The sequence below is a fragment of the Centroberyx gerrardi genome, chromosome 14 (assembly GCF_048128805.1).
Source record: "Centroberyx gerrardi isolate f3 chromosome 14, fCenGer3.hap1.cur.20231027, whole genome shotgun sequence".
NCBI lineage: Eukaryota > Metazoa > Chordata > Actinopteri > Beryciformes > Berycidae > Centroberyx > Centroberyx gerrardi.
In genome coordinates, this window is record NC_136010.1 from 11,709,920 (window position 1) to 11,733,736 (window position 23,817).

The following is a 23,817-nucleotide window of genomic DNA, read 5'->3' on the forward strand; positions in this document are numbered from 1 at the left end:
TTTTGTACATCTACGTCCTGTCCCAGGGTGACGTCAAACAACTTGAAAATATTTTGTGTAATTTTACATTCTCCCCTTTGTGTTTTTTATGATTGATGTTGTTGTTTTGATTCCACGGGCTGCAACAAATTCACTTTAAATTGTCTTATAAAAGTAATCACATTTAAACTATTAAAGTTCAAGATAGTGATCTACTTAATTTACTCATCAGCATATTTACTGGCAGATGTTCATGTGACAAAGGAGCTTCTCTTTGGTCTGGTGTGTAAATAGATTTCATGTTAAGGGCTATGGAGAAAACTGTATGCATAATGCTACCTAAGTAGGCTACTCTTATCGTCCATGATGAGTTGCTGATATTGTAAATGAACCGACCTGTGCTGTCCCGCCCCTTATTCTCTGCCTGCTGTTCCCCCTCTCCTGCGGTTCTTTTGTCTCCCCTAAAGTCAGCGTTTGGTAAAAAGAAAATGCAAAGCCTAAGCACAGCGTGGTAAGAAGAAGTGAAGGTTTTCTCAGACATGACATTATCCTTGACACATCATGGCATTCCTTCATGCCTGTGTTTATTCAAAAGGCTTCTCACTGCAGGCTAACACCATCTGAAAACAACATTTTCTGAATTCCCCCAAAACTCCCACACCCGCCGAGAGATGGTGAAAGCCCCCCCCCCTCTCCTCTCTCTCTCTCTCTCTCTCTCTCTCTCTGGAGTTGACTTGTCTGAGCGCTTTGTAATAGTGAGCACACAGTCAACACCCACTTTTTCAGTTTATCAGCACTTGAGGTGTCATGAGAGTCTGTCACCCTCAAACGGGACAGACAACTAATCACTTTTCGAGGCATAAGATGTTGTGACTGAGCAGAAGTCAGAGCTCCTTGTTATTTTTGTAATGAACAGCCTAGTGGGTTTGGATTAGCTTGGATAACCTAAACAGTTATTAGATTTCCTTTTCCTGTCTCAGGCTGTTATTAGTCATGACAACACCGCAATGTTCAGAAGAAGTAACTGCTTCCTACATTTGGTTTATTTCTCAGCATCATAGTCTGTGCAATTCAGAGAAAACTTTTGAGTCTAGTAAAGTCAAACCTGCTTTCTCCAACAGGTTGGTCTATTACACTGTGATTAAAGAAGCAGCTAACACCCCCAGTGTCACAGCAGCATCAATTACATAAAGGCCTCCACATACAAAAATATATATTTCTGAGTCTTGTACTAAGAATAGACTTCCTGACCATGGATTTCTTGTTAAACAGCCACATGAGGGTTTCTCGCAAGTATTTATTTTGTGCTCCTCACTCCTCAGAATTCAACATAACCACACCCAGTCTTGATATTTAGCCCTTTAAGACCTTAATTACAGTAGCATACATACAAAGAGCTGGGATCTTCCTAGCGTGATTCAGATTCTTGAATACTTTGTGGACCTTCTATGTTTCTGTGTGCTCTCTGGAATAAAGCCATGGTTTGCTTTGCCAGAGCTATCAGCGGCTGTGGAGTAAAGCCATCATATCAAGACACTAGCACAGCAAGAAGCCATTCAAGGCCTACTTGTTGACTGCTGTACTGAGTCTCAGCTATTATGACAATTATATATTGTCCTACACTGTCAGCCTGAGTTGTTATGACAGCTTTTCACATCTCTTCCACACTGAGGACTCATTGCATGTGTCAGTGGGTGGCCATAAAAAGCCATTTTTAGATGAATATTAAGTTTTTCCATGTGACTGATGGGTAAGCCATGTTGAAAAAATATTTTTACCCATCACATTTTCCATAAAGAAAGACTGGATATCGTTTTTGATCAACATACATCCCGCTCAGGCTGGAGCGGGCTGCAGTTGTGTGAGCGCTTTGTAACACAGACCTAAACTAAACTCAATCCCTGTCATTATGTCCAGCCATGCAGGCCAAATTATTTCAGCGCAAGATGCAGTAGACTCAACATTTCAGTCGTGCTTTCGACTGGGAACGATTTTTCCCAGTTCCCTCACCCCTCCTCCTCCTCCTCCCCCTCCCTCACCCTGGTAGCTCCAGATTTCCTTTACTTTGTGGGAAAGAACAACATGCTGTATATTTTAGTGCTCTTATCGGACAATGGTCTTCGCTCTGTGCTGCCTGTCTCTTGTTGTGAGATAAAGGTACATCAAAGCCTCTGCCTTTGAGGTTGGAGGTTGTCAGGAAGAGAAGGCCGTGGCTTTGCAGTCTGGCTGTGGCTATAGGTCACTGTGCCCCTTCCAAAGTATCATACATGCCTAAAATGATCTGAGAGATTTCAGATTGCTGTTTCACCCTGCTGAACTGAGCTCATTTCTTGCCTCGATATTTGTTATCAGAGACATAATTCATATGGTAGTAGCCTAAACAAATAGAGCACTTTCCATAAATGGATATTTAGAAATGGGTAATTTCCCCTCCTCTGCAGCGCTGTGTTTCCAGCTGCATGATGGCATGCATGTGTAAATGGATGTGCGTATGTGTCTGCGTCTGCTTGGTGCGACTGCCTTCTCCTCTCAGACGCAGCTCACAGACGTCCCGCTGGAATGACAGCGGCCCATAATGATGTCATGCGTGCAGCCTCTGCCAGTGTAGTAATATTAGCTAATGACTTTAACAGGAGCGCTCTCTACTGTAGATGGGTGAGGGCGGTGGAGGAGGGGGGACGAGACCCCTGGGTTAGCTTAGACTACTTCATGCGGTCTGCTAATAAAATGCCTGGGTCACGTCTTAACCGGCAGCATGTGCTAAAGGCATCTCCCCTCGTCTCCTTTTGTCCGCCATCCTCAGAAACAGCTTCAGCTCTGTCTTCTGTGGCTGGAAACAGCTGCCTGGCATTTTCCTCCCTTCGTTTTACAGAGGAAATTGCATTGTAGCCAGTGGTCCGCTGTGGTTGGTTCCCGTTACAATAAGAAGTGTGTTGCTGGAGGCTGCTAGTAGCACATAACATGCCATTAGTTCAGCTAGTGCTTAGCGCAGGCCTACCTAGACCTCACAGATAGACAGACAGAGCCAGATACACAACACAGAGGCTGTATCTAGACACTGATATCCAGTGTCAGCATCAAACAGCACTGATAGCCCTCACAGGGTATTTGTCTCTTTTTCCATAAACTTGTCTTTGTCCCTGGGAACCCTTACTTATCCCTGGACCGTAGGGCTTTGTGGGTTTCTAAATGGAAGTGGAACTTTTCGTTCACTCTTCCAGTCCCTGTTCTCTACCTTTTCATTCCCCGAAGTCTGTCTCACTGTGGGTCTGCCCGGCCTGTAAGCTAACCTTCTCCATATGACTCTCTCCTTATGAAAACGACGTGAGATGCTAACGCCGCTTTCAAAGGTGCACGTCTGGTGCGGAGGCCTTTGCTGCCTGGGATCCTCTTTCAAAGTGGCCCTGCACCAATCCACCACTGGATTCCTGCGGTCTAGTCTAGGCTGAGGCCACAGGAGAACTCAGAGAGGGAAAATTCCCTTTGAACTGGCTGTCTGCCACTGTTCTGCATTGTAATGGCTTTACCAACGTTTTTAAACAGCGCGCACATATTTAAGAGCTGCTCGGAGAGCAACATGTGATTATTTTCACTGCTTGATTGCCTTGGAAACCATCCTAACCGATTTGTCTGACTCTACTCAACTCCCCACATCCATTATGCTCTGACATGGAGTTGCATCATACATCGACGTGCCCTTACAGCTTCTCAGTTGAGGTTGGGTTATTCAGAAGGGAAGTCCCGCTAGTACGTCCCACCAATATTTGTCGGGCAAATTAAAGACAGAGAGGGAAGCAGTAAGTTAATGGTAGCGAAATCAGACAGAAAGTGCTGACAGAGTGACTCAGGCTCCCTGTCTGACATCACCATCAGTCCCTGAAAGCTGAAGTTTAAAGAACCCTGAGAGTTTCAGTGTTAGATGCCACTCAAGCGGAACTAATGGAGTCAAGCTGTGCGATGTGCGTTTATGGGACATAAAACCTAAACCATTTTCATTTGTTTAGGGGTGGCTGCATTTTATTTATCTGCCCCCCCCCCCCCCCCCACACACACACACACACATACACATCACTACCATTCCACTTTTCTAAAGAGGCGGCAAGTGTGAGGGAGGGGGGAGCAAGCCTTTGTATGTTTGTTATGTCACTCAAGTGGGGAGAGTGTACATCTGGCTCAGCCACCCACCACCAGGTCCCAGGAAGAGGGGGATTATGGGAGTTGAGTGCTCACAGCTAACTTGGTTTTAGAGCTGCAGTGCAGGCGGGGGGTTCAGCACCAGGCTGTCCACCTGGCTCTCTCTGCCCTCGGGCTATAATTCCCAATCTGGCCTAGGCTTTATGGGGAGTTTTAGTGCTTCTCTCCTCGCAGTTATTTTGGAAAGCACAGGTCAAGTTAAAGACCACGACTGGACAGATATAACGTCCGCACACAGACCATAGACTGTGTGTGAGGTTCCTTCATGAGATCCACCTGAGCGGCTGATTCTATTAAGCCAGACAGTCAACAGATCTCCTCAGTAACATCAGATTAGTCAAGTAGACACTATCTATAACTAACTATGAAAGACATGCATGTAATCTTTGCTGTTGTTTGATTAAACTCTACTTTCCTGGATGCTGTTTATAAAGAGAGTTGACATCATTTTTTTTGTAAGGTCTCCAGTCTCATAAACAGCTATTTTGCATGACATAAGTTGTTTATTCACATCATTGAATGTGTGGCGGTGTTGATTTATTCATATATGTGAAGAAACTGCATGTGTTTGTCATTTGTGTGTATGTTTGTGTGTGTGTGGGTGTGTGTGTGTGTGGGTGTGCGTGCATTCGTGCGTGTCAGTGGGGGTTTGCATGCTGCTCTAATGCAGCTGCACCAAGGCTCTAGGTTGGAGAAGTGGTTTCCTCCTCAATACAATGGGGACTCTGTCAGTCAGTGTTGTTTTAGAAAGGGGGCCTCATCCCCTGGTGCCTTTTGTGCTGCTGCACTCTTTTTTACGTGGACGCTCCGAGGAACTGCTGTAAGCCCGTTTAAAGAGCTAATGGATTACGGCTTAACGCTACCGCTCCAATACCGTCCTGCAACACGCGCACCGATGATATAATGTAATTATTTCCCAGGCCTTCCTAAAAATAACATAGTGCCTCTATTACTGTATTTCCCCGTTTCTCACACAACTTGTACTTCTGCTTTTTCATACATTTTGGGAGTGTTAACACTTGCCTTGACAGTGACATCTAAAATGGGTGAAGAAATAATATTGGGAAATTGGGGGAAACTTTTTTTAATACGTATGAGAAGTGACGTATGACTAATCATATTGATTCTGTGTGATTCTGTGATCTTTGTGTGCATTCTACCCATCTTGACTTTCTTTTGGTTTCAGTTTTTCTTCCCCTTTACTATAGTTTCACCGTTTTCCCCTCAAACGCTGACTGGCTCCTAGGAAATAAATCCTTAGAGAGGCCCTGTATTTTTTTGTATGCTCAAATACAGCTCAGGCCGGTTGTCTTTTCTCTCGACCTTGAGCGCTCTAACTGGGCAGTGTGTCAAAAGGCCTAGCCGGCCTGAGTTATTGAGGCAGTCATGTACCTGCATTCCTGACATTCCCTGTGTATACCGTCTGTTGGCCAGGGCTTCCCTGGGCGCTGCATGGACGCACAGAGGAGAACAAACAGGATGTTCGCCACACAGGAATGAATGAATACCTCTGATTCATGACCAATTGTAGTGGCCATTTGTTTGGAACTCACTCATAACCTTATTTATACCTTTGTTGCAGTTCACGCTTCCCAAATTTCCTGTTTAAAAACAAACGTATGGGACAATATGGTTGGTAGCAGGATTTTTCCAGGTGGGATTTCTACAATAGTTTTACGTCACTGTTGTTTTGGATGCTTGTATCAAACATCTGTCAAAAAGGACTTCTTAGACAAGCGAGTGTAAACAAGTGAAACTGTAAACTTGAAGTTTCACTCACTTCTGAAGCGTTGAGGAACATCTGGCTCCTTCAGAAGGACCTTGAGCTCTTGACATTTGCCTCTTTATCTCCGGCCCGGGCCATAACAACTCTGAGGGCTTCAAAGAGCCCTGTGATGATAATGGTCTCTCGCTTGAACCCAGCGTGACTATCACTTCTGTCGATCACTCCCATGTCCCCGGGTAAATAAATGGATTACCAAATGGGCTCAAGGAGGTGGTACATGATTTATCAACCTAAAATGGCTTCTCACCAACTTCCTATTGCTTTGACTGGCTGTGGAATGCCCATTTGGTTGAGTTTTGTAAGGCAGGGACTGGAGGGAAAGTTAGTGACTCAGAGGCGATAGAGCAGAAGTAGTGGGTTCATGAGAGTGATGAGGAGGTTTCAGAACCAGATCATGCTGGAGGAGGGAAGGTGCAGGTGGTGGGTTTGGTGGTGGGCTACCAGACCGCAGACTGAGTGGAACAGAGCAGCGATGGCTGTAGGAGGCCGAGAGCTTCACACCACAGCTGTAAACTGTGTTGCTGTTAACTGCCGCATCAAGACGGTGTCATGGGGATTTAACACTCCCTGATTTGTGTTGTAACGCTACTCAGGGAACGTTTCAGCCATTAGAATGGCACTGAGCACTGACTGATTGTCTGTTGAAGGACCTTACATCATTTTATCTATAGCCTACTATAAAAGTCAGTTATTGTTGTTGTAAGGAATTTAAATAGTATAGAATATATTTTCCACATTCATTTTTGTCCATTATAAAATGAGACAGAAGACTATGTTCATTATGTTTGGATTGCTTGTATTACAATGTTGTTTTTTTTCTATGTGCTTTAGGTTTCACAAGTCAATAATGTGGTTTGGCCTTTGGCGTTAGCTTTGCATGTAAATGAAGCACATGCCCTAACTGTTGTGCCTGTTATGTTAATACCTTAATGTGGCAACAGAGCCTGTTTATATTTGCTCTGTAAACAGGGACTAGCATCAGGGGGCGGGGGAGAGAGAGGGGGGGTGGGGAGGGGGGGGGGGGTTGAGTCCCCTGAAACCCTTACTTCTCCCTCTGTTAGAAAAACATCTCTTCCTCTGCTCTCCCTTCCTCCCTTTCCTCCCTCCCTCCCCCACCTCCTTCTTCAGGAGAGGTGGCAGGACCCGCACCGTAGGCCTCCCCGGTCCTCCAGCATCTTTGTGGAGGGACTCATGCTTTGTTGTGATTGCCTGGTTCGGGTTACCTCGCAAAAGAGCGGTGGGGTGATCAGATGTCCGGCCAGAGAAAGGAGGACAGTGTTTTCTCACACTCTCGCTCTGCCACTCTCAGTTCAAGGGGTTTTACCTGGGAGCTGGAAAAACACCTAAAACCCACTCATACACAAACACAATGTTTGAGTGGATGTGCAAAAACACACGCACACACACACACACACACACACACACAGTCTCATATCACACGTAACAGCTTCAGAACAAAAAAGACATTACTCAGGGCAGTTTTTGATTTCCTGAAGAGCTAAGGAAGTCCCTGCAGTCCCATGACGACAACAGCTGAGCGTCTTGTCCTGTCTCCGCTCATTGTGTTTCACTGCCAAGGAAGCGGAGAAAGCCAAACAACAGCACTGGCAGTAATATTAGTTGATAAAAGGCTAGTGTAATAAGTGTGATCTGGTAACACTTTATTTGGATAGTCCAATGTTCATACTCACTTACATCATTCATACTCACCTTACTATTAGGTGACAAAAAGTGGATGTTCAACAAAGTGTCACTTGCCTATTTGCTGCATCTCCACAGACTATGTAATCCTAATCCTGACCTCAGCCTAACCCCTAACCTAACCCTGACATCATTTTTAAACCTAAACCCAACCCTAAGATTACCCAGACATAGACTACTTTTCACACACTTATGAGTATCACTTGAACCTCAGCAGACTTTTTAGTGACACATTACAGTCACTTGATAGGAAGCTGACTATCAACATTGGCCCGTGTGACCGTGTATCTTCCGATGCTGTCAGTGAGTCACTCCCATTGGCCCACCCGTGGTTACTGTGAGTGATGTCATTCCTGCAGGTCATCTGACCTGATGAACCCCACCACATGAACTCACAGTGAAAGTGTAAGAGATGTGCACATACTGTACATCAGACAGAAGTTCAGAAGTTGGTTTATGTGTATTTACCCGTCCTGTCTGTCTCAACCCTGGGGAGGGCAGAGATACTCATTTACTTCCCCTTGCTTTTTCCTTCTTTTTCAGACATTTATCTTGAACCATATCCAGTCACCTCTGGCACACAGGGGCTGGTACACGACCCAAGCTCAATAGATACGGGTTTTCTTTTCTCATCGTGAGGGCCTAAAATGTGCTCAGTAAATATGCTTAAAGAAAACATAGCCAGCCCAGGTCCCATATTCATGTTGTTTTCTTTGCCTCCTTCTTGGATCCACTTTCTGACGGGGATCAACGGTCTGACTTTTTTCACCGTCTTCAGGCAGCACCCTTCATTAAAGAGCTACAGGTCTTATCTCCCCCTCCATTGGCTGGCCCAGTGTTTTCCTTTGTGACTGGATCACTGAAGCGTTTTGTGAAGTGTGTTGGTATTTCATATATATATCCTGGCTGCTTTGAAACAGAAGCTTGACGTTGGAATGGAGACCCCATAGTTAGATTTTGTGTATTTACTTTGTATGTGTGTATTAAGCTCAGCGCATTGCTGTGTGTTGATTATGTTGGCGGGAGTGCCTCCAGTGGAGTCGTGCCTCTTCCTGGACCCCACCCTGATGAGCAGACAGTCAGACGTTGTGGGGGGTGAGGTGGGCTGTCTGGGGCTCCATGTCTGGACTGCCACAGGCTTTGTCCATCTACGGCATGGCGAGCTCTTTAGCCACCCACTCCTTCCCCTCTCCCATCTTTATTTGAGCTGATGACAACTACGCCTGGCCTCTGTAAATATTATCAACTAGTAGGAAGTCGATGAAGTGCAGAGACTCCTTCAGATTCATTCACTAGTCGCTCACATGTCTGTTACGCAGAAGAAGAACGACTCCTAAAGGCGTTGTCTTTTGTTCGCACAGCAACTCTCAACCCGCTGATAAAGCACACAGGAGTGAATCCCCCCGCAATGTGTTTGCTTAGTAAGCTGCTTTTGGGGTAGCTCACTCTGACTCATAGATTTATATGGATTTAGACAAAGCACGGCAGTTTACTGGCTCCATTTGCATCTCTGCTGCAGAAATCTCACGGAAATAAACTGCTGTCGCATGCCTGGAAGCAACCCAGGGAGCAACTTGGACAACACAGAGTCTTCCAGAAATACAAACAGGCTGTTTTTCCTAGTCTTATTTTTGTCCCAAACAGAGGAAACTCTGTAGATAGGGCCCCCAAGTTGAGTCAGTAACGCGCCAATTTATTTTGGTGTATGGTGGTGTGGCGTCTTATCCTGCTGTAGGTGTTAAGCCGTGGGAAAGCACGGAGGGGGGGGACATCCTGTCACTCTTTTCCATTTGTCTCTCAGTGATTGAGTTGGGAGCTTCTGGCTGGAGCTGCAAGTTATAAACTCACCTCAAGCCTAATTGGAAATCAGCAAGGTTGGACTAGCAAGGCTCTCCAGATTGAGTTGCCCTGTTGACTCTGATGTCTGAAGTGACCAGTCTCCCCCTGGTTGTGGAGGACTGTGCGTGACTTGAGAGCTCTCCTCAGTCTCTGATGGCTCTCCCGGACTCTCCATGCCTCCTCAACCGGCAACCCGACCCCCTTCAACCACTTTAACTGTTAAGTCTTTAAAACCTCACTCCTCCGTTCTCAATGGCTCAAATGTCTCTCTGTTTTAGAGTTTATATCCATTGGCCGGCGTGCCTCCTGCGCTCAGTTTTTCTCCAAAAGATCCCTTTGTCTCCAAACGCTTTTTCCCCTTCATGTGTTTCTATTCTTTTTTTTCTCTTTTTCTCCCTGGTTATTCGCTCGCTATTCCTTCCATTACGCTTTGTCACGCCATTTGTTTACTCTTTCCGTCCTCTTTTTTTGTGACTCTTTGATTTGCGTGCAAGCGAGGGGAAAGCAGGGGAACGTGGATGTGTGTCTCCTGTCCAGTGATCCTCAGATCTACATAAAAGCCAAAAGATAGTATCGCGGTAACCTTTAACCAGTCCAAAAATCATATTAGAGTTTATTATGCAGGACTATTCTGTTCTGTCTTCTCCGTGGCTCTTGTTTTGAAGCTCACTCTGTGTCTTTGGTAACAATGGGGACCTAATGATTGGGAAGATAGTGGTGATAATAGAACCAGTTGGTCTGGTTGTGCAGTGTGCTGGGGTTGTGTTGTAGCCGGATTGCGCACCACACAGCACCAGGGGGCACATATTGACCCTGCCCACCAGCCATTGTTAGCTATTTTCTATGGGGAAAAAAATAGCTCAAATGTCAAAGGATGGGAATGGCATGGTACCAAATCAAAACAAAGCGGCACATTGAATCCTTTGTCGAGCCGATCTCAGGTCAAACACGAAAACGCCTTGCAGAGGAGAGAGCATGTGGGCAGCGTGGCAACATAACAAGCACCAAACATGTTTGTCAGTTCTGTAGTATTTGACTCCTTCCAAAATGGGCAGGTAGCTCCCAAACTCTGAAGAGCGAGCCACTGTTTTTACTCTCTCCCTCATAATACTGCAACTTTTTTTTTGGACTTCTTATAAACACAGGAAGTTCAAGATTGTATCATTCAGGGAGAAAGTGAAATTAAATTAGCTAAATTGGGTTACTTGGCTCAAATTACCTAAATCTAACCAGAAAGGAAACATTCTCTCTTCTTGTTGCCTCGTTGCAGGAGAAACCTCTTCTCTGTCCCCTCAGGTTCATGTCGGCAATCCATTTTATCCCTGTTTTTTTTTTTTTTTTAACAGTTTTAGCGCTACACGCATCTGCACACAGTCACACCTGTATTTGCTTACAGTACCTGAGGCTCTAACTGTCAAAGATCAGAAGAATAATAAATGTTAAAGTTTTTTCATGTCTTGTAATGGACTCTTTTTCTTCTATGGAGCAGGAGGAGTCCATTTTCTGATCATCTGATCATCATTGAAATTCTGGATATATATATTTTTTTATTTTCAACTCTAATGGATGTTTTCACAACTGGAATAATTTTGCATGATGTAGTGAAATCAAATAAGAGTCGAAAGGCTTTGATTTTATTTGAGAGGATTTGTTTTCTTATGGCTTTACTCACTGGAGAAGGAGCGTCTGTGTCTCTGCCTGGACTGTGGCAGTGTTTGCCTCAGAATTGAATTACTGACAAAGGGAATGCTGCTCTTCGCCTGTTTGCCCCACGGTTCTTCCTTAATATGCATGGCTGGCCAGGAAAACAAAGGGAACGGGGCTTTGGGCCTGGGCAGATGCTGGAGCAGATATCAGGGCTTATCATCCCATTAATCATTAGGGTGTTCATATCAGAATCAACTTGGACGGCGCTAAAAAAAAAAAGGTATCCACTTAGTAGAATTGGTAGATCTCATTAATTACCGCACTATGAATATTCCCACTGCATGTTGTCTGGATGCTCTGGATCCATCAGCTGAGCAATCAATCTAAATGTGAATCTGTTGCTCATTGGGGATGTAGAGGAAGATAATCCACCTAAACTCAGGAATAGAGTTTATCCACCTTTTTAAATAACATCTACATAAATCTTAATAGAATACCTCATTTTAAGTAACAAATTAATTACAACGTTATATGAATATAGGATCTTTTAATGAAATGAAACAAATGAATGTTTTTTTGAGTAAATAAGCGATTTTTGTTTATATTGCTGGTTGTTTTTCCTCATGTTTATCACCGTCTGGAGGTCATTGTTTACCTAACTTTTAATTATTTTTTAATCAGTGCCCAACACTAATTAACAAAGTTGCACTACCGCTAATCAATGATTTTCCATATGCCCTATTTGTCAGTGTCTGAGAAGTCCAATATTTCAAAACACAGTTGTGATTGTGGGTAAAGATAGTTTCCTGCACTCATTAAAAACTTTGAGAGAGACGGACGGACTATCGGAGACAGATGAGAGATGCTAGTCTTCAACACCCCTCCTAGTATGACCTTCCCAAGTCGAACGAGACTGTGTTGTAGGTAAAATCTCCCCCAGGAGAGAAGAGAGGGGAGAGTCAGGCTTGCGGGTCATAAGAGAGAGAAAATTTATTGCAAATTTGTAACCATTATAAACAGGACGCATTCCTCCTGTAATTCTGGACATCTGGAATGCATGGCGCCTCTCTATTTTCTGCTGTGTGGGTTTTGGAACGCGGGTTATGTCAAAGAGCCCAAATGTAGCAGCTTGTTACTGCTTTCCACTACAGTCAGAGCCTCATTCTCAGGCTTTAATTGTTGCTTATTTGCAGCACATTAAAGGGCTTTTCACTGACTTCCAAAGCACTTTAAGGTTGCTGCATGTGTTTGTGACTGTTGTCTCTAATTTCTGATTTTACAAAAATGATATGTGATGTAAAATCTTTAGTTTGCTTTAGATGTTGTGTGTAGGAGAAACACAACACCATCTTCAGGCGGACACATGAGTCAGTGGAACCACAGTGCTGCTGCACAGAAAAAATGTTATGTGATGTAAAATCTTTAGTCTGCTTTGGACGTTGTGTGTAGCAGAATCACAACACGATCTTCAGGCAGACACATGAGTCAGTGGAACCACAGTTGCTGCTGCACAGAAGCTTTGTGCCTTCATCGCTATCCTCAGTCCTCTAGACAACATGATTCACTATGTGCTGATGGAGGGAGCTAATGTTCCCAATGTGGAAAACGAATTTTAAAAAAACTCACATGTGATATTCCACCTCTATGAGTCACTGAGTGAGCGCCATAGGAAAAAGTATATGTGCTGTTCCATCCATCAAACACACGCTGGCACCACTTGATGGTAAAATGCCCATGAGAACGGCATGTGTTGGCTGGGATGGGTTAAAGGGGCAGTGCGTTACGTTTTAGACGCGAGGCTGAGTTATAGCTGCGGGTTAAAAGTCAAGCTGACAGGCAGTTTGTGGCCGGGCTTGGGGGCACTGTTGATACGGGTGTAAATGGGGGTTCCCAGTGCAAACAATCCCTCATGTCTCTTCAAAGAGAAACGCTGAGGCGATCGGTTTCAGGGGGCAGCGAACTCCCTCATATTGTTGCACTTCCTCAATTTTAAGATTTCCAAGTTGACCCCTGTTTACAAGCTGTTGGCTCGGTCAGAGGAGTCATTAGTCAGTAAGCTTGTGTCATGTAGTTTGCGTTTACATTTACAGTGGTCGTGAAGACATAAAATGCTTAAGTGGGTTGGTCTTGAAACACAAATTAGAGTATTTAGGGTTTCATTTGAACCGTAGTAAACTGGCTGCCTTGGGACGTTTCGTGTGGCGTTCCAATGTTTTCACGGCTGGACAGATGACAGGTCTGGTAATAGGCCTTTCCTGTGATAGCGGTTATTGTGGTTAAAAGCAAAGTCCAGCCTGAATGCCTGAATGATACAGAGGCTTGAGCGTGCAGAGGAGATGTGGATGATCTCATGCAACAGGATGCACAAAGTCAACACAGGAAGTGAGGTCATAGTGTCACTTCTCAAAATTTGGGTTGTGGTCGGCCATTAGAGCCGAGGGCCTAAAAAGCAGTGTTTAGTGACACACTGCTCCTATAAATAGATAAACAGAAATAAAGAAATATGTGACTAAATGAAGTTAATTATTCTATTTTGTGTTTTCAGAATTCCATGAACCTGCCTCCGGACAAAGCCAGGCTCCTCAGACAGTATGACAACGAGAAGAAGTGGGACCTGATCTGTGACCAGGTGCATTCATCAATTCTGATTCCCCTCCCCACTTTGTTTAGTCTGCAGCAACACAACAACAACTTGAGAGACAAAAAAAAGATTATTTTCTTATCCACCATTGTTTGAAGTGAAATTAATCTGTTGTGTATCCTCTCTGGGCTGCAGGAGAGGTTTCAAGTGAAGAACCCGCCCCACACCTACATCCAGAAACTACGAGGTTACTTAGACCCCGGAGTCACGCGAAAGGTGGGAGTTATCGCCATAGATACGGCCTTCACAGCACAAATTACCCCTCAGGCATAGCCTCCTCTTAAAACGTGCAAGATCTGACTGTAAAGTAATATTTATATCATGACAAATCTGCAGCAAGGCTCTCTGCTTTGATCGTGTGTTACAGAAGTTCCGCAGGCGGGTCCAGGAATCCACAAAAGTCTTGAGGGAGCTGGAGATATCGCTGAGGACGAACCACATTGGGTAATCTACTATTCTCATCTCTCCCTGGTGAATTATGAGAAAATGGCAGGATCAGTAACATAACTTTCACACTAGAGTAGCTCCACCCTTATTGGTTCATATGATGAGGGTTTACGGAGACTAAAACAGATTCAGTGTTATTTCCCCCCCCTATGAAGAATCGTCCTCCCTCTGTTCTTGCTGCTGCTGCAGGGACCCGGAGCTTTTTCTGGTGCCCAGATCTCTCCCATTGTTCTAACTTGCCAAGCTCTGCAGCTCCACTTCATAGAGCTGGTCCTCATAATGCCCAGATGGTAGCCATTGTGCTGCCTCGTCCACTCCCCCATAGCGTTGAGCAGGAAGCTTTGTTGTGTATGCCAGAGGGACGGGAAGCTTGGCTGACCAGTGCTGAACCCAGTGAAAAGCACACACACACGCACATAAGGATACTTTTATGTATGCACATCTCTCGCATACTAAAGCAAACTTCATTTTCACAACAAATTTACACTGTTTGTGGTACACCTACATATGGATGCTACTTTCAGCCTTTTCGACCTTTGTCATCATAATCCTTTACGTAATCCTCGCCTTCATAATCAGATGTCACAAAGATACTTCCACATGAAAAATGTGCTGCAGTGACATGCCACTTAAATCCCCACTAAAAAGAAGTCTGCAAAGGCTTTGATTTTCCATAGCATTCATGACATGCCAAGAATAACTCATATTCTGTTTTGCCTCATCAATAAAGGTCTGTTTCAGTGCATTTCCCAGAAAAATCCACAGGCGAAAGGAAAGGAGGGCTATTTTCAGAAGGGTTTGATGGGCGGGATTAAGTGTAACAGATGCCGGTTTACTGTGTGTGCGTCTGAATCCTGGGCCCTTTCTGATGTGTTATTCCTCAGATTGCCAAGGAAATCTGAAATAGCAACTGGTTGGGCAGGAATAGAGGGAAGGAGAAGGAGTGAGAGAGAGAGTGAGGAGTGAGGGGTCAGAGGAAAGGAGGGAGAGGTGGGGGGGGGGGCTGGTAGACAGGAAACTGATGATCAAGCCCGCCTCCCTGTCCACCCCTCCTCCCCTCTACCCCTCCACCCAACCTCACTGCTTTGTCCGCTTTCCTCTGTTCCTCCGCTCACCTCTCTTCCCTTTTCTCCTGCCTCCTTCCCTCCGTTACTTTGGGGCCTTCGCTTTCCTGCCTGACTCACTGTTGGCTGACCAGCAGCCTGTGTTAACCAAACAGCCAGTCTCTCATAACTGGCACTTCTGGACTATTTTAAGAACCTTTTACCCCAATCCTGTCCCCCTGGGGTTTCTGAAGGGGGTTGTGGAGAGGAGGGGGGGGGGGGATGCAGGGGGGATGCAGGGGGTCTGCGGGGGAGGCAGACTAAATACTGTGACTGTCAGGGGTTCGACCTGAGCCCAGCTCTCCCAGCCATATGCCCTCCACATTCTTTCTCTCATCGCAATGGGAATTCCTTTGTTTGGAGTTGTTCCTCCCCTCCAGAAAACTAGAGTTAAATGGGGAGGAAATCTGAAGCCTTGCTCTAGTTTACTTTCCATTGCATTCTTGCCAAGTTCTCCCTGTCAGGGGAGAGAGGGAGGGAGGGGGGGGGGGGGGTGGACCCCCTTCTGAGCTGCTTTTAGTATGAAGATGTACAGTCCTATAAGACGGCTTCTATGGTTCTTAGGAATTACAACGATTTCCAGTCTCGGTCTTTAATTAATGTTGGTTCTTCCTCCCTCCTCTCCCTCTCCCTCTCCCTCTCTCTCTCTCTCTCTCTCTCTCTCCTCCCCTCCTTTAACTGGTGAAATCCAGGCCTAAAGGATATGGGTGTGTTGTCGATGCGATGCCCTGCTAACCCTAACCCCTCCCTGTTTCCCACGTCACAGGTGGGTCAGAGAGTTCCTCAATGATGAGAACAGAGGTCTTGACATCCTGGTGGAGTACCTCTCCTTTGCCCAGTGTGCTGTCATGTGAGTACACACACACCTGTGCACACACACACACACACACACACACACACACACACACACCTTCTCAAGCTACCCAACACATTTTAGGTTGTAGCTAAAACTTTTCTTCATGAACTGGACAAAGGTGGGCAGTGGATCCAGCTGCTGAACCTAATGAACTGCTTGCGTGTCTCTTAGCATTTATACATTGCATTCCTTGGATGTGCTTGTATGCCTTGCTGCATACTTGGCAAACTGAATGTGTTTCTAGACACATCCTGTGTGGTATAGTGCTGATCTATACCATGTCTGAATGGGACTGGAACTCTATGCTCTGTGTTGTGCTGAGCTTTACCATGCAGCTTGATGGTGCAGCTCCAGTGATAACCCTTGGCTCTCTGCCAAGCCGCCTTCCTAACCTAACCTTCCCCCTTGCCTCTCGTCTGTACTCCTGTGCCTCTGTGTTGGCTTGTCCGTGGCCCAGGTTGGATTTTGAGGGGTTGGAGAATGGGGAGGATGGCTTCTTGGAGAAGGCTAAGTCCTGGAGCAGGTCCATAGAGGATCTGCACCATACGGGCACCCAGCCCTTCTGCAACACACTGGTGCGCTCTGCCCGCCAGTCTGTCCTCCGGTACGTATTGCTAAGCTAGCCTTCCCGCTATTACCTACTCCTGTTGTTGCCTTGCTCTGCTAACCTCAAATGCTACAAATGTGTACTAGCATGCAAGCCAGTGGTCTTGATGCTGTGATGCTCAGGAAAGCGCCTGACTGTGGATAAGTTATGGGGATGGTGACTTCTCTCCTGACCTCATGGCTTTGCTCTGTACGGACTCAACTTGATGGCTAGCTGTATCAGAAACAGAGACTAGAGGTTCCTACTCTTTGCTCTATGTGTCTCTCTTGGTTCATGGTCCTCCCTCCTCTGTCCAGATGTACGTCTGTACTGTCCTCGCTAGATGAGAGCCAGCTTTGCTTACAGCTCAGCAGCACATGTTGGACAGTTGTGATTCTCCTCTTCATCACCATGCCACACACAGGCAGGAGATGAGGAGGCACCAGGCTTAAAGGATGATAGGAGTAAATAAAACAATATAAAGATGTACAGATAAAATACTCAACATGAATGACATGCAGGCTGCATAGCAGTTAGTAATAGATAACCATTGTACCTGTATTAGTATGAAGTAGTACTGTCTTGAGAAATGTTGTATTTGATTCATCATGGAAAAAATAGTGGATCATGAGACCCTGCACATGACATTTACAAGCTGCACAAGATATACACATAGTGACAGTGCATGATAAGAAGAGAGAAGCAATACAGAGTTACATAACAGCAGTCTGTGTGCACAGACCTCAGTCTGGTGACAACACTAAGGAAACCAGCAACCTCCCATCATGCATCTGTAACCTCAAAAGCTATCTCAGGAGTTTCTGTTAGATCTCTCTCTCGTCTTCTCTCTCTCTTTCTCTCTATCTCTCGCTGACATACTTAAACCGAGACTCATATGGATACCAGATACAACACTAAAGCCTATCTAATGTCACCAAAAGATATGACATGCCTTTGAAATAAATCACAAAGTAAAAGGAAGACATCCAATACAACAACTGAATCTCTCTGAAACATTAACCTCTGCCGTCTATTGCAGCTATGGCACAGTTACGAACAGCAAAACCATCAAGAACTCCCGTCTCGTGAGCCAAAAAGATGATGTGCATGTGTGCATCATGTGCTTGAGAGCAATCATGAACTACCAGGTACCAAACAGTGATACCAACAGTATTATACTGTCATAACGCCCTACCACTCCACTGGAGTACAGCTGAAAGGCATAATGTACAATCTGACAGGAGATTTGTGTTGTAAATGTGAGGATTATGTATTTCCTGTGCAGTGAAAGGGTTGAATACATACACAGCAAGCTCCAGTTTTCTCTGACCACATCCTGTTCTCTCTGCCTTCTTTATGCAGTATGGCTTCAATATGGTCATGTCCCACGCACACGCAGTCAATGAAATTGCTCTCAGCTTGAACAATAAGAACTCACGGTAAGAACTGAGGCCCCGTCTCCATGGCTTTAGGGTATTAGGGGCGGGTCAAACAATAGGGGAAACCCTGCAGCCTGTTCATATGATATGCCTCTCATTCTCCATGGGGCTCGGCTTCTCTCTGAAGTTGGGGATCAGAGGCGTATATACAGGCTGTTAAAGGAATGTTTACTAAAGGGAGATTAGTGGTAAACCATCGGGGCTGATCACCCCATAATGAAGGCTAGGAGTGCAAGCACTTAAAAAGCCATGAAGTCTTGCTCCTGCCTGTCTCAGACTTCAATATGGATTATAGATTACAACTCTGAATCAATGTATGTTGATATGTTTGCACTTTTGTTTTGAGACTTGTATGCATAGCCATATTCCCACAAAGCCTAGCTAGTATAAGAATATACCTCTCTTCTGTTTGATGTTCATGTCATTGATTGGTCAGACAGAGTTAGTGTTGGGAGTTGAACTCTGTCCATAGTGTATTGTACTGATGAGTGTGTGCTGTGCTTCCAGGACAAAAGCCTTGGTCCTTGAGCTGCTGGCTGCAGTCTGTCTAGTCCGAGGAGGTCATGAGATTATCCTCTCAGCTTTTGACAACTTCAAAGAGGTGCAGTATTGCCTAAGGCAACGTTCTCTATGAAATTTGAACTATGAACATGTATAATTATGCTATTTATCATCCCATGGCAATACATGGTTATCCCTATGAGGTCTGAATATACCAAGAAAAATCTAACAGCGTGGTAATTTCCCACAGCAGCAAAGGGGTGCATGAAGGCATAAAGGATCAGTGTAGAGGGATGAAAATTGAGGAGTTCTGGGAGTTTTCTAGTCTACTGAGGGTGTAAGCAAAGCCCTACAGTGGCCTGTCTGAGGCTATTAGTCTTATTAAGTCACCAGATGTGAGCCAACCTTGAACAATGATAAGGATCAACTCCCTGATGGAAACCAGCGGACCACAAAGGTTTGCTTAGCCCCTAAGTTTCTGCCCACATAGTCATCTAAACACCGGAACAAGCCAATTACCATGCAATCTAAACCCCAGAGAGACCCAAAAGCTAATCAGCCCAGTCAAAACAACATGGGATGAGAGCGACAACTCTGTAGTGGTATTTCTAAAATGACTCAGTAATGTATGGTGACAGCTTTCTGAAATTTTACAAGATGGCCACCAATGGTGTTCAACCACAAATGCAGAGTAATTGCTCTAGGTGGGATTATGAGAATTAGACATGGGTTTATTTATTTTCACATTATTAAAAAAACGTTTTCGGGTTGGGAAAACAGTGTTTGTTTTCTTTCCCTCTTTCTTGCCAGCGTGTTTCTGTGTGGGAGTTTGACTAAATCTGTCGCTTTCCTTTATTTTTTGCTATCTTCCCTTCCCATGAATTCCTATAATTAGGAGGGATTGTTGTTGCAAATGGAGTGTGCCGACCTCTGATTACGTACAGTTAAGCTCTTGGCATGGATTACACTCTTACCTGAGTCTCATTCAAATCATAATCCTAACATAACAGCTCACATGAATTACTGTAGTACAGTAGATTCCTAATAAATCAGAACCTAAGGTAGTTCACAGCATTAACGGGAGGATTTCTGATGGTTGTGTTGGGATATAATAGATTTAAGAGAGTAATACCCTCTTTCAGCAGCTTGTAAATCACAAGACGACGGTTCCTGTATTGATGCATTCTTTACATTTTAGGTGTGCAAGGAGAAGCATCGTTTTGAGAGGCTGATGGATTACTTCCGCTGTGAGGAAGGAAACATTGACTTCATGGTAAGACAAGTGTTATATCATGGATAAGGTGTCCTCTCGTGTGTGTGTGTGTGTGTGTGTGTGTGTGTCTGTCGATCCATCCATCTGAACATATGTGTTAGATTCAAACTTGTCTCTGTGTGTGGCCCAGGTTGCTTGCATGCAGTTCATCAACATCGTGGTCCACTCAGTTGAGGACATGAACTTCAGAGTCCATCTGCAGTTTGAGTTCACCAAGCTGGGACTGGATGACTACTTGGAGGTGAGGTGGCGATACTCAAATAACACGAAACCCAGAAATATCCTGAACTGGAGACTATTTGTATGTGTCCTAATGCTGACCCGCCCTCCTCCATGTTAGAAATGCAAGCACACAGAGAGTGACAAGCTGTCGGTGCAGATCCAGGCCTACCTGGATAACGTATTTGACGTGGGTGGTCTGCTGGAAGATGCAGAGACCAAGAATGCAGCGCTGGAGAAGGTGGAGGAACTGGAGGAGCACCTGTCCCATGTAAGAGCACCGCCCACTCCGGACCACCGACACTGCTCACTGAGCCCGTTTACGAGGTTGTTGTGGTTCGCCAGCTATGTAGGCCTACTGTGCGTGGCTGTTTCTCTGTGGTAGTTAGAATTCTACTCCGCGTCTGAATTTCACAAGTGGTGCAGGGTAATAACGGGGTGGAAATTGTTGGAAAGTATTCATCTTGTGCGGAGAACAATCCTAATATTGTTCGTATGTTGCCTCATTCTTTCTTGGGCAGTTGCCTAAGTATCCCACGCTGCTTTGCAAAGACCTTCTTCACATGGAAAGGTCGTAGGCAGTCCTGACATCATTCTAGGAATTTCAAAACAAACTCTGCTCTCAGGGGTCAGGAATGATGGGGGAGGAAGAGGGTGAAAATTCTCGGTGGATTCCTGTGCAACATGTGTAATCAGTTCAAATTCAAAAGTGAAAGCCGCGTCTGCCTCTTGCTGTGTCATGCTGCTGGGCATATCATATTTCTTATTGATGCTGCAGAGTGTATAGGGGAGATGGGGAGTGGAACTGGGAAAGATGCCCATATTGCTTTTTCTTTTTTTTTCCTCCACTGGATCAATTCTTGAATTCACCTCCTCCCATCTCTCCATCCTCTTGTATTCTTTCCGCTCACTGACCATGTTTGCCGCTCCTCTGTCTCTCTCTCCATCTGCTTTCTTAGGTGACGGAGAAGCTGCTGGATGTTGAGAATGAGACAATGATGAAAGTAGCTGACCTGGAGAAACTGCTGCTTCAGAAGGATAAGGATCTACAAGCAATACGGGTAAGCTGGCAGTTGTAATGATTTTATATTGCTCGCCTGCCTGTATCAACAAGGCTTCAGTTATTCTTTTAGTCAGTGAATATCCATTTCTGATGCATGTAGCTAAATTGCTGTGATAGCAAATCAGGTCAGCAGGAAACAGGATGTATCTTTGGCTTGTGGAGTCATTGCTTTGTGCTCTCTATCACCCCCTGGTGACCGTCCAGGAGACGTACGAGTCGACCAACACCCAGGTCACCACCCTGAGGCGGGTGATCAAGGAGAAGGATGCCGCCTTCCAGAGGCACTTCAACATAGAGAAGCGGCTGCTGGAGCTGGAGCAGCAAGGCACCATCCGTCTGCACAAGAAGCCTGACGGAGACATTGTCATTGAGCCCCTGGGTGTAGGTGGTGTAGGTGGAGGCAGTGGCCTTGGGATCCCTCTGGGCGACTTAGGGCTGTCCATAGGGCCTGTAGCTGGGCTAACAGGACCAGGAGGACCAGGCGGACCAGACACCAGTTTGCCCCCAGCCAGTGAAGCTCCTCCACCCCCTCCCCCTCCACCGCCGCCCCCTCCTCCACTTCCTTCTGCCTTAGGTAATAGACCGTGACGCACAGTGATAATCACGTCTGGGGACACTGTATGTATGTGGAAGTTGAGTCCATTCGACTGTAGCGACCCGGAGGAGGTCTATTTTCAGTTCCCCTTCTTTGTTAGTTTGTGCCAAGCCAGGTGATGGGTCATAGCTGTGTTCTTCTAGCCCAGACAGGAAAGGGAAATACAAGGGGTTTCCTTTGTGTGAGAGTGCGGGCAGAGACTACAGCACAGGAGAGAGAGGACTGATTATGACAACAGTTTTCAGTGCTATTGTTCCTGCGTCCCAGTAAAAGTACTGTAACATCTACATTACATTTCTTCTGCATTACAGGGCAGAGTGCACCAATCCCACCACCACCACCACCTCTTGCTCCACCTTTGCCAGGCGCCTCTCCCTCAGTTATCCTTAGTGTGGGTCTATCAGGTGAGAGTCAACACCACTCTGTTATGGGCAATTATACTTGGGCATCTTTATTTTGTGGAAGGAATTCCATTGCAGACAATAAAGCAAAAGAGTAGTGAGTAGTGGACTCCCATTTTAACAGATTTTATTTTATTTCTGACTATAGCTATCAGAATCAAGAAGCCCATCAAGACTAAGTTCCGCTTGCCTGTGTTCAACTGGACTGCTCTGAAACCCAATCAGATCAATGGCACTGTCTTCAATGAGATTGATGATGAGCGTGTGCTAGAGGTAACTCAAGCAGATAAAAATTCACATTATGGTTAGCTTTTATCTCTTAATGCTAAGTTTAGAACGAGTTGGTGAACAATTGCTTGTGTTGTTATGTGTAGGAGCTGGATCTGGAGAGGTTTGAAGAGCTGTTTAAGACCAGAGCCCAGGGTCCGATTGTGGATGTTGCCTGCACTAAGAGCAAGGTGGCCCAGAAGGCTGTAAACAAAGTCACCCTGCTGGACGCCAACCGCTCCAAGAACCTCGCCATCACACTGCGGAAGGCCAACAAGCCCACAGAAGAGATCTGCAAAGCAATAGAGAAGTATGCACTTTTCTTAGACATAAAAGCCTTTTTTGATGCACTTGATCATGTCCAGTCAACATGTCTCTAATATTTGTTATTTGTCTCCTCAGGTTTGACCTGAAGGCCTTACCTGTAGACTTTGTGGAGTGTCTGATGCGTTTTCTTCCCACGGAGGCGGAGAGCAAGCTGCTGCGTCAGTATGAGCGTGAGCGGCGCCCGCTGGACCAGCTAGCTGAGGAAGATCGCTTCATGCTCTTTTTCAGCAAGATTGAGCGGCTCACCCAGAGGATGAACATCATCACCTTTGTTGGGAACTTTGCTGACAACGTCAACATGCTCACGCCGCAACTCAATGCCATCATTGCAGCTTCTGGCTCGGTGAAATCCGCACCGAAGTTGAAAAGGATGCTCGAGGTAAGAAGTGTTTATTAGTTAGGATAGTTTGTGGCCTTTCATATCAGCGGTGTTTGTATTGTGCATGCATAGTCATTCATTCTTCTCTCTCACTTGTAGATCATCTTAGCCTTGGGAAACTACATGAACAGTAGCAAAAGAGGCTCTGTTTATGGTTTCAAATTACAAAGTCTCGATCTGGTGAGTATTAAGTAGCACATTTTGGAGAGATTTTTCAAGAGCTCAGTTTATCACCATAATGCTTAAACGGCTACGCAGTTTATATTTGAAGTGCTTTGGCTGATATTGCTAGGCATTCCTCTCCTTTCACAGCTGCTGGACACTAAGTCTACAGACAGGAAGATGACTTTGCTCCACTACATAGCTCTCATTGTGAAAGAGAAGTATCCCGAGCTGGCCAACTTCTACAGTGAACTGAACTTTGTGGATAAAGCTGCGGCAGGTGGGTTTGGAGAAAAATTGAACCCTAACCCATTGAATAGTAAATCACTTACTTAGAAATGTCAGATATGTTTACATAAACATTTATATAAGATATGTTTATATGTTGTCATAGATAAGGCTGTAAATAAAA

At 45.3% G+C, this 23,817-nt stretch overlaps 1 protein-coding gene across 5 annotated transcripts in view; it reads left to right on the top strand.

Annotated features, from left to right (window-relative positions):
• Nucleotides 1–23,817, top strand: part of fmnl3 (formin-like 3) — a 30,265-nt gene that overhangs the window by 597 nt on the left and 5,851 nt on the right. For 4 of the 5 annotated variants that reach the window (XM_071906766.2, XM_078288220.1, XM_078288219.1 and 1 more), the window contains exons 2-20: nt 13,692–13,775; nt 13,923–14,003; nt 14,155–14,231; nt 16,104–16,187; nt 16,651–16,797; nt 17,819–17,927; nt 18,142–18,218; nt 18,726–18,819; nt 19,918–19,992; nt 20,123–20,233; nt 20,333–20,482; nt 21,171–21,272; nt 21,479–21,848; nt 22,181–22,273; nt 22,419–22,543; nt 22,645–22,847; nt 22,940–23,243; nt 23,343–23,423; nt 23,556–23,685. In XM_071906766.2, the coding sequence (XP_071762867.1) occupies nt 13,692–13,775; nt 13,923–14,003; nt 14,155–14,231; nt 16,104–16,187; nt 16,651–16,797; nt 17,819–17,927; nt 18,142–18,218; nt 18,726–18,819; nt 19,918–19,992; nt 20,123–20,233; nt 20,333–20,482; nt 21,171–21,272; nt 21,479–21,848; nt 22,181–22,273; nt 22,419–22,543; nt 22,645–22,847; nt 22,940–23,243; nt 23,343–23,423; nt 23,556–23,685 (2,497 nt within the window). The remainder of the gene's footprint in view (nt 1–13,691; nt 13,776–13,922; nt 14,004–14,154; nt 14,232–16,103; nt 16,188–16,650; nt 16,798–17,818; nt 17,928–18,141; nt 18,219–18,725; nt 18,820–19,917; nt 19,993–20,122; nt 20,234–20,332; nt 20,483–21,170; nt 21,273–21,478; nt 21,849–22,180; nt 22,274–22,418; nt 22,544–22,644; nt 22,848–22,939; nt 23,244–23,342; nt 23,424–23,555; nt 23,686–23,817) is intronic. The other variant, XM_071906769.2, reaches the window with a different exon arrangement.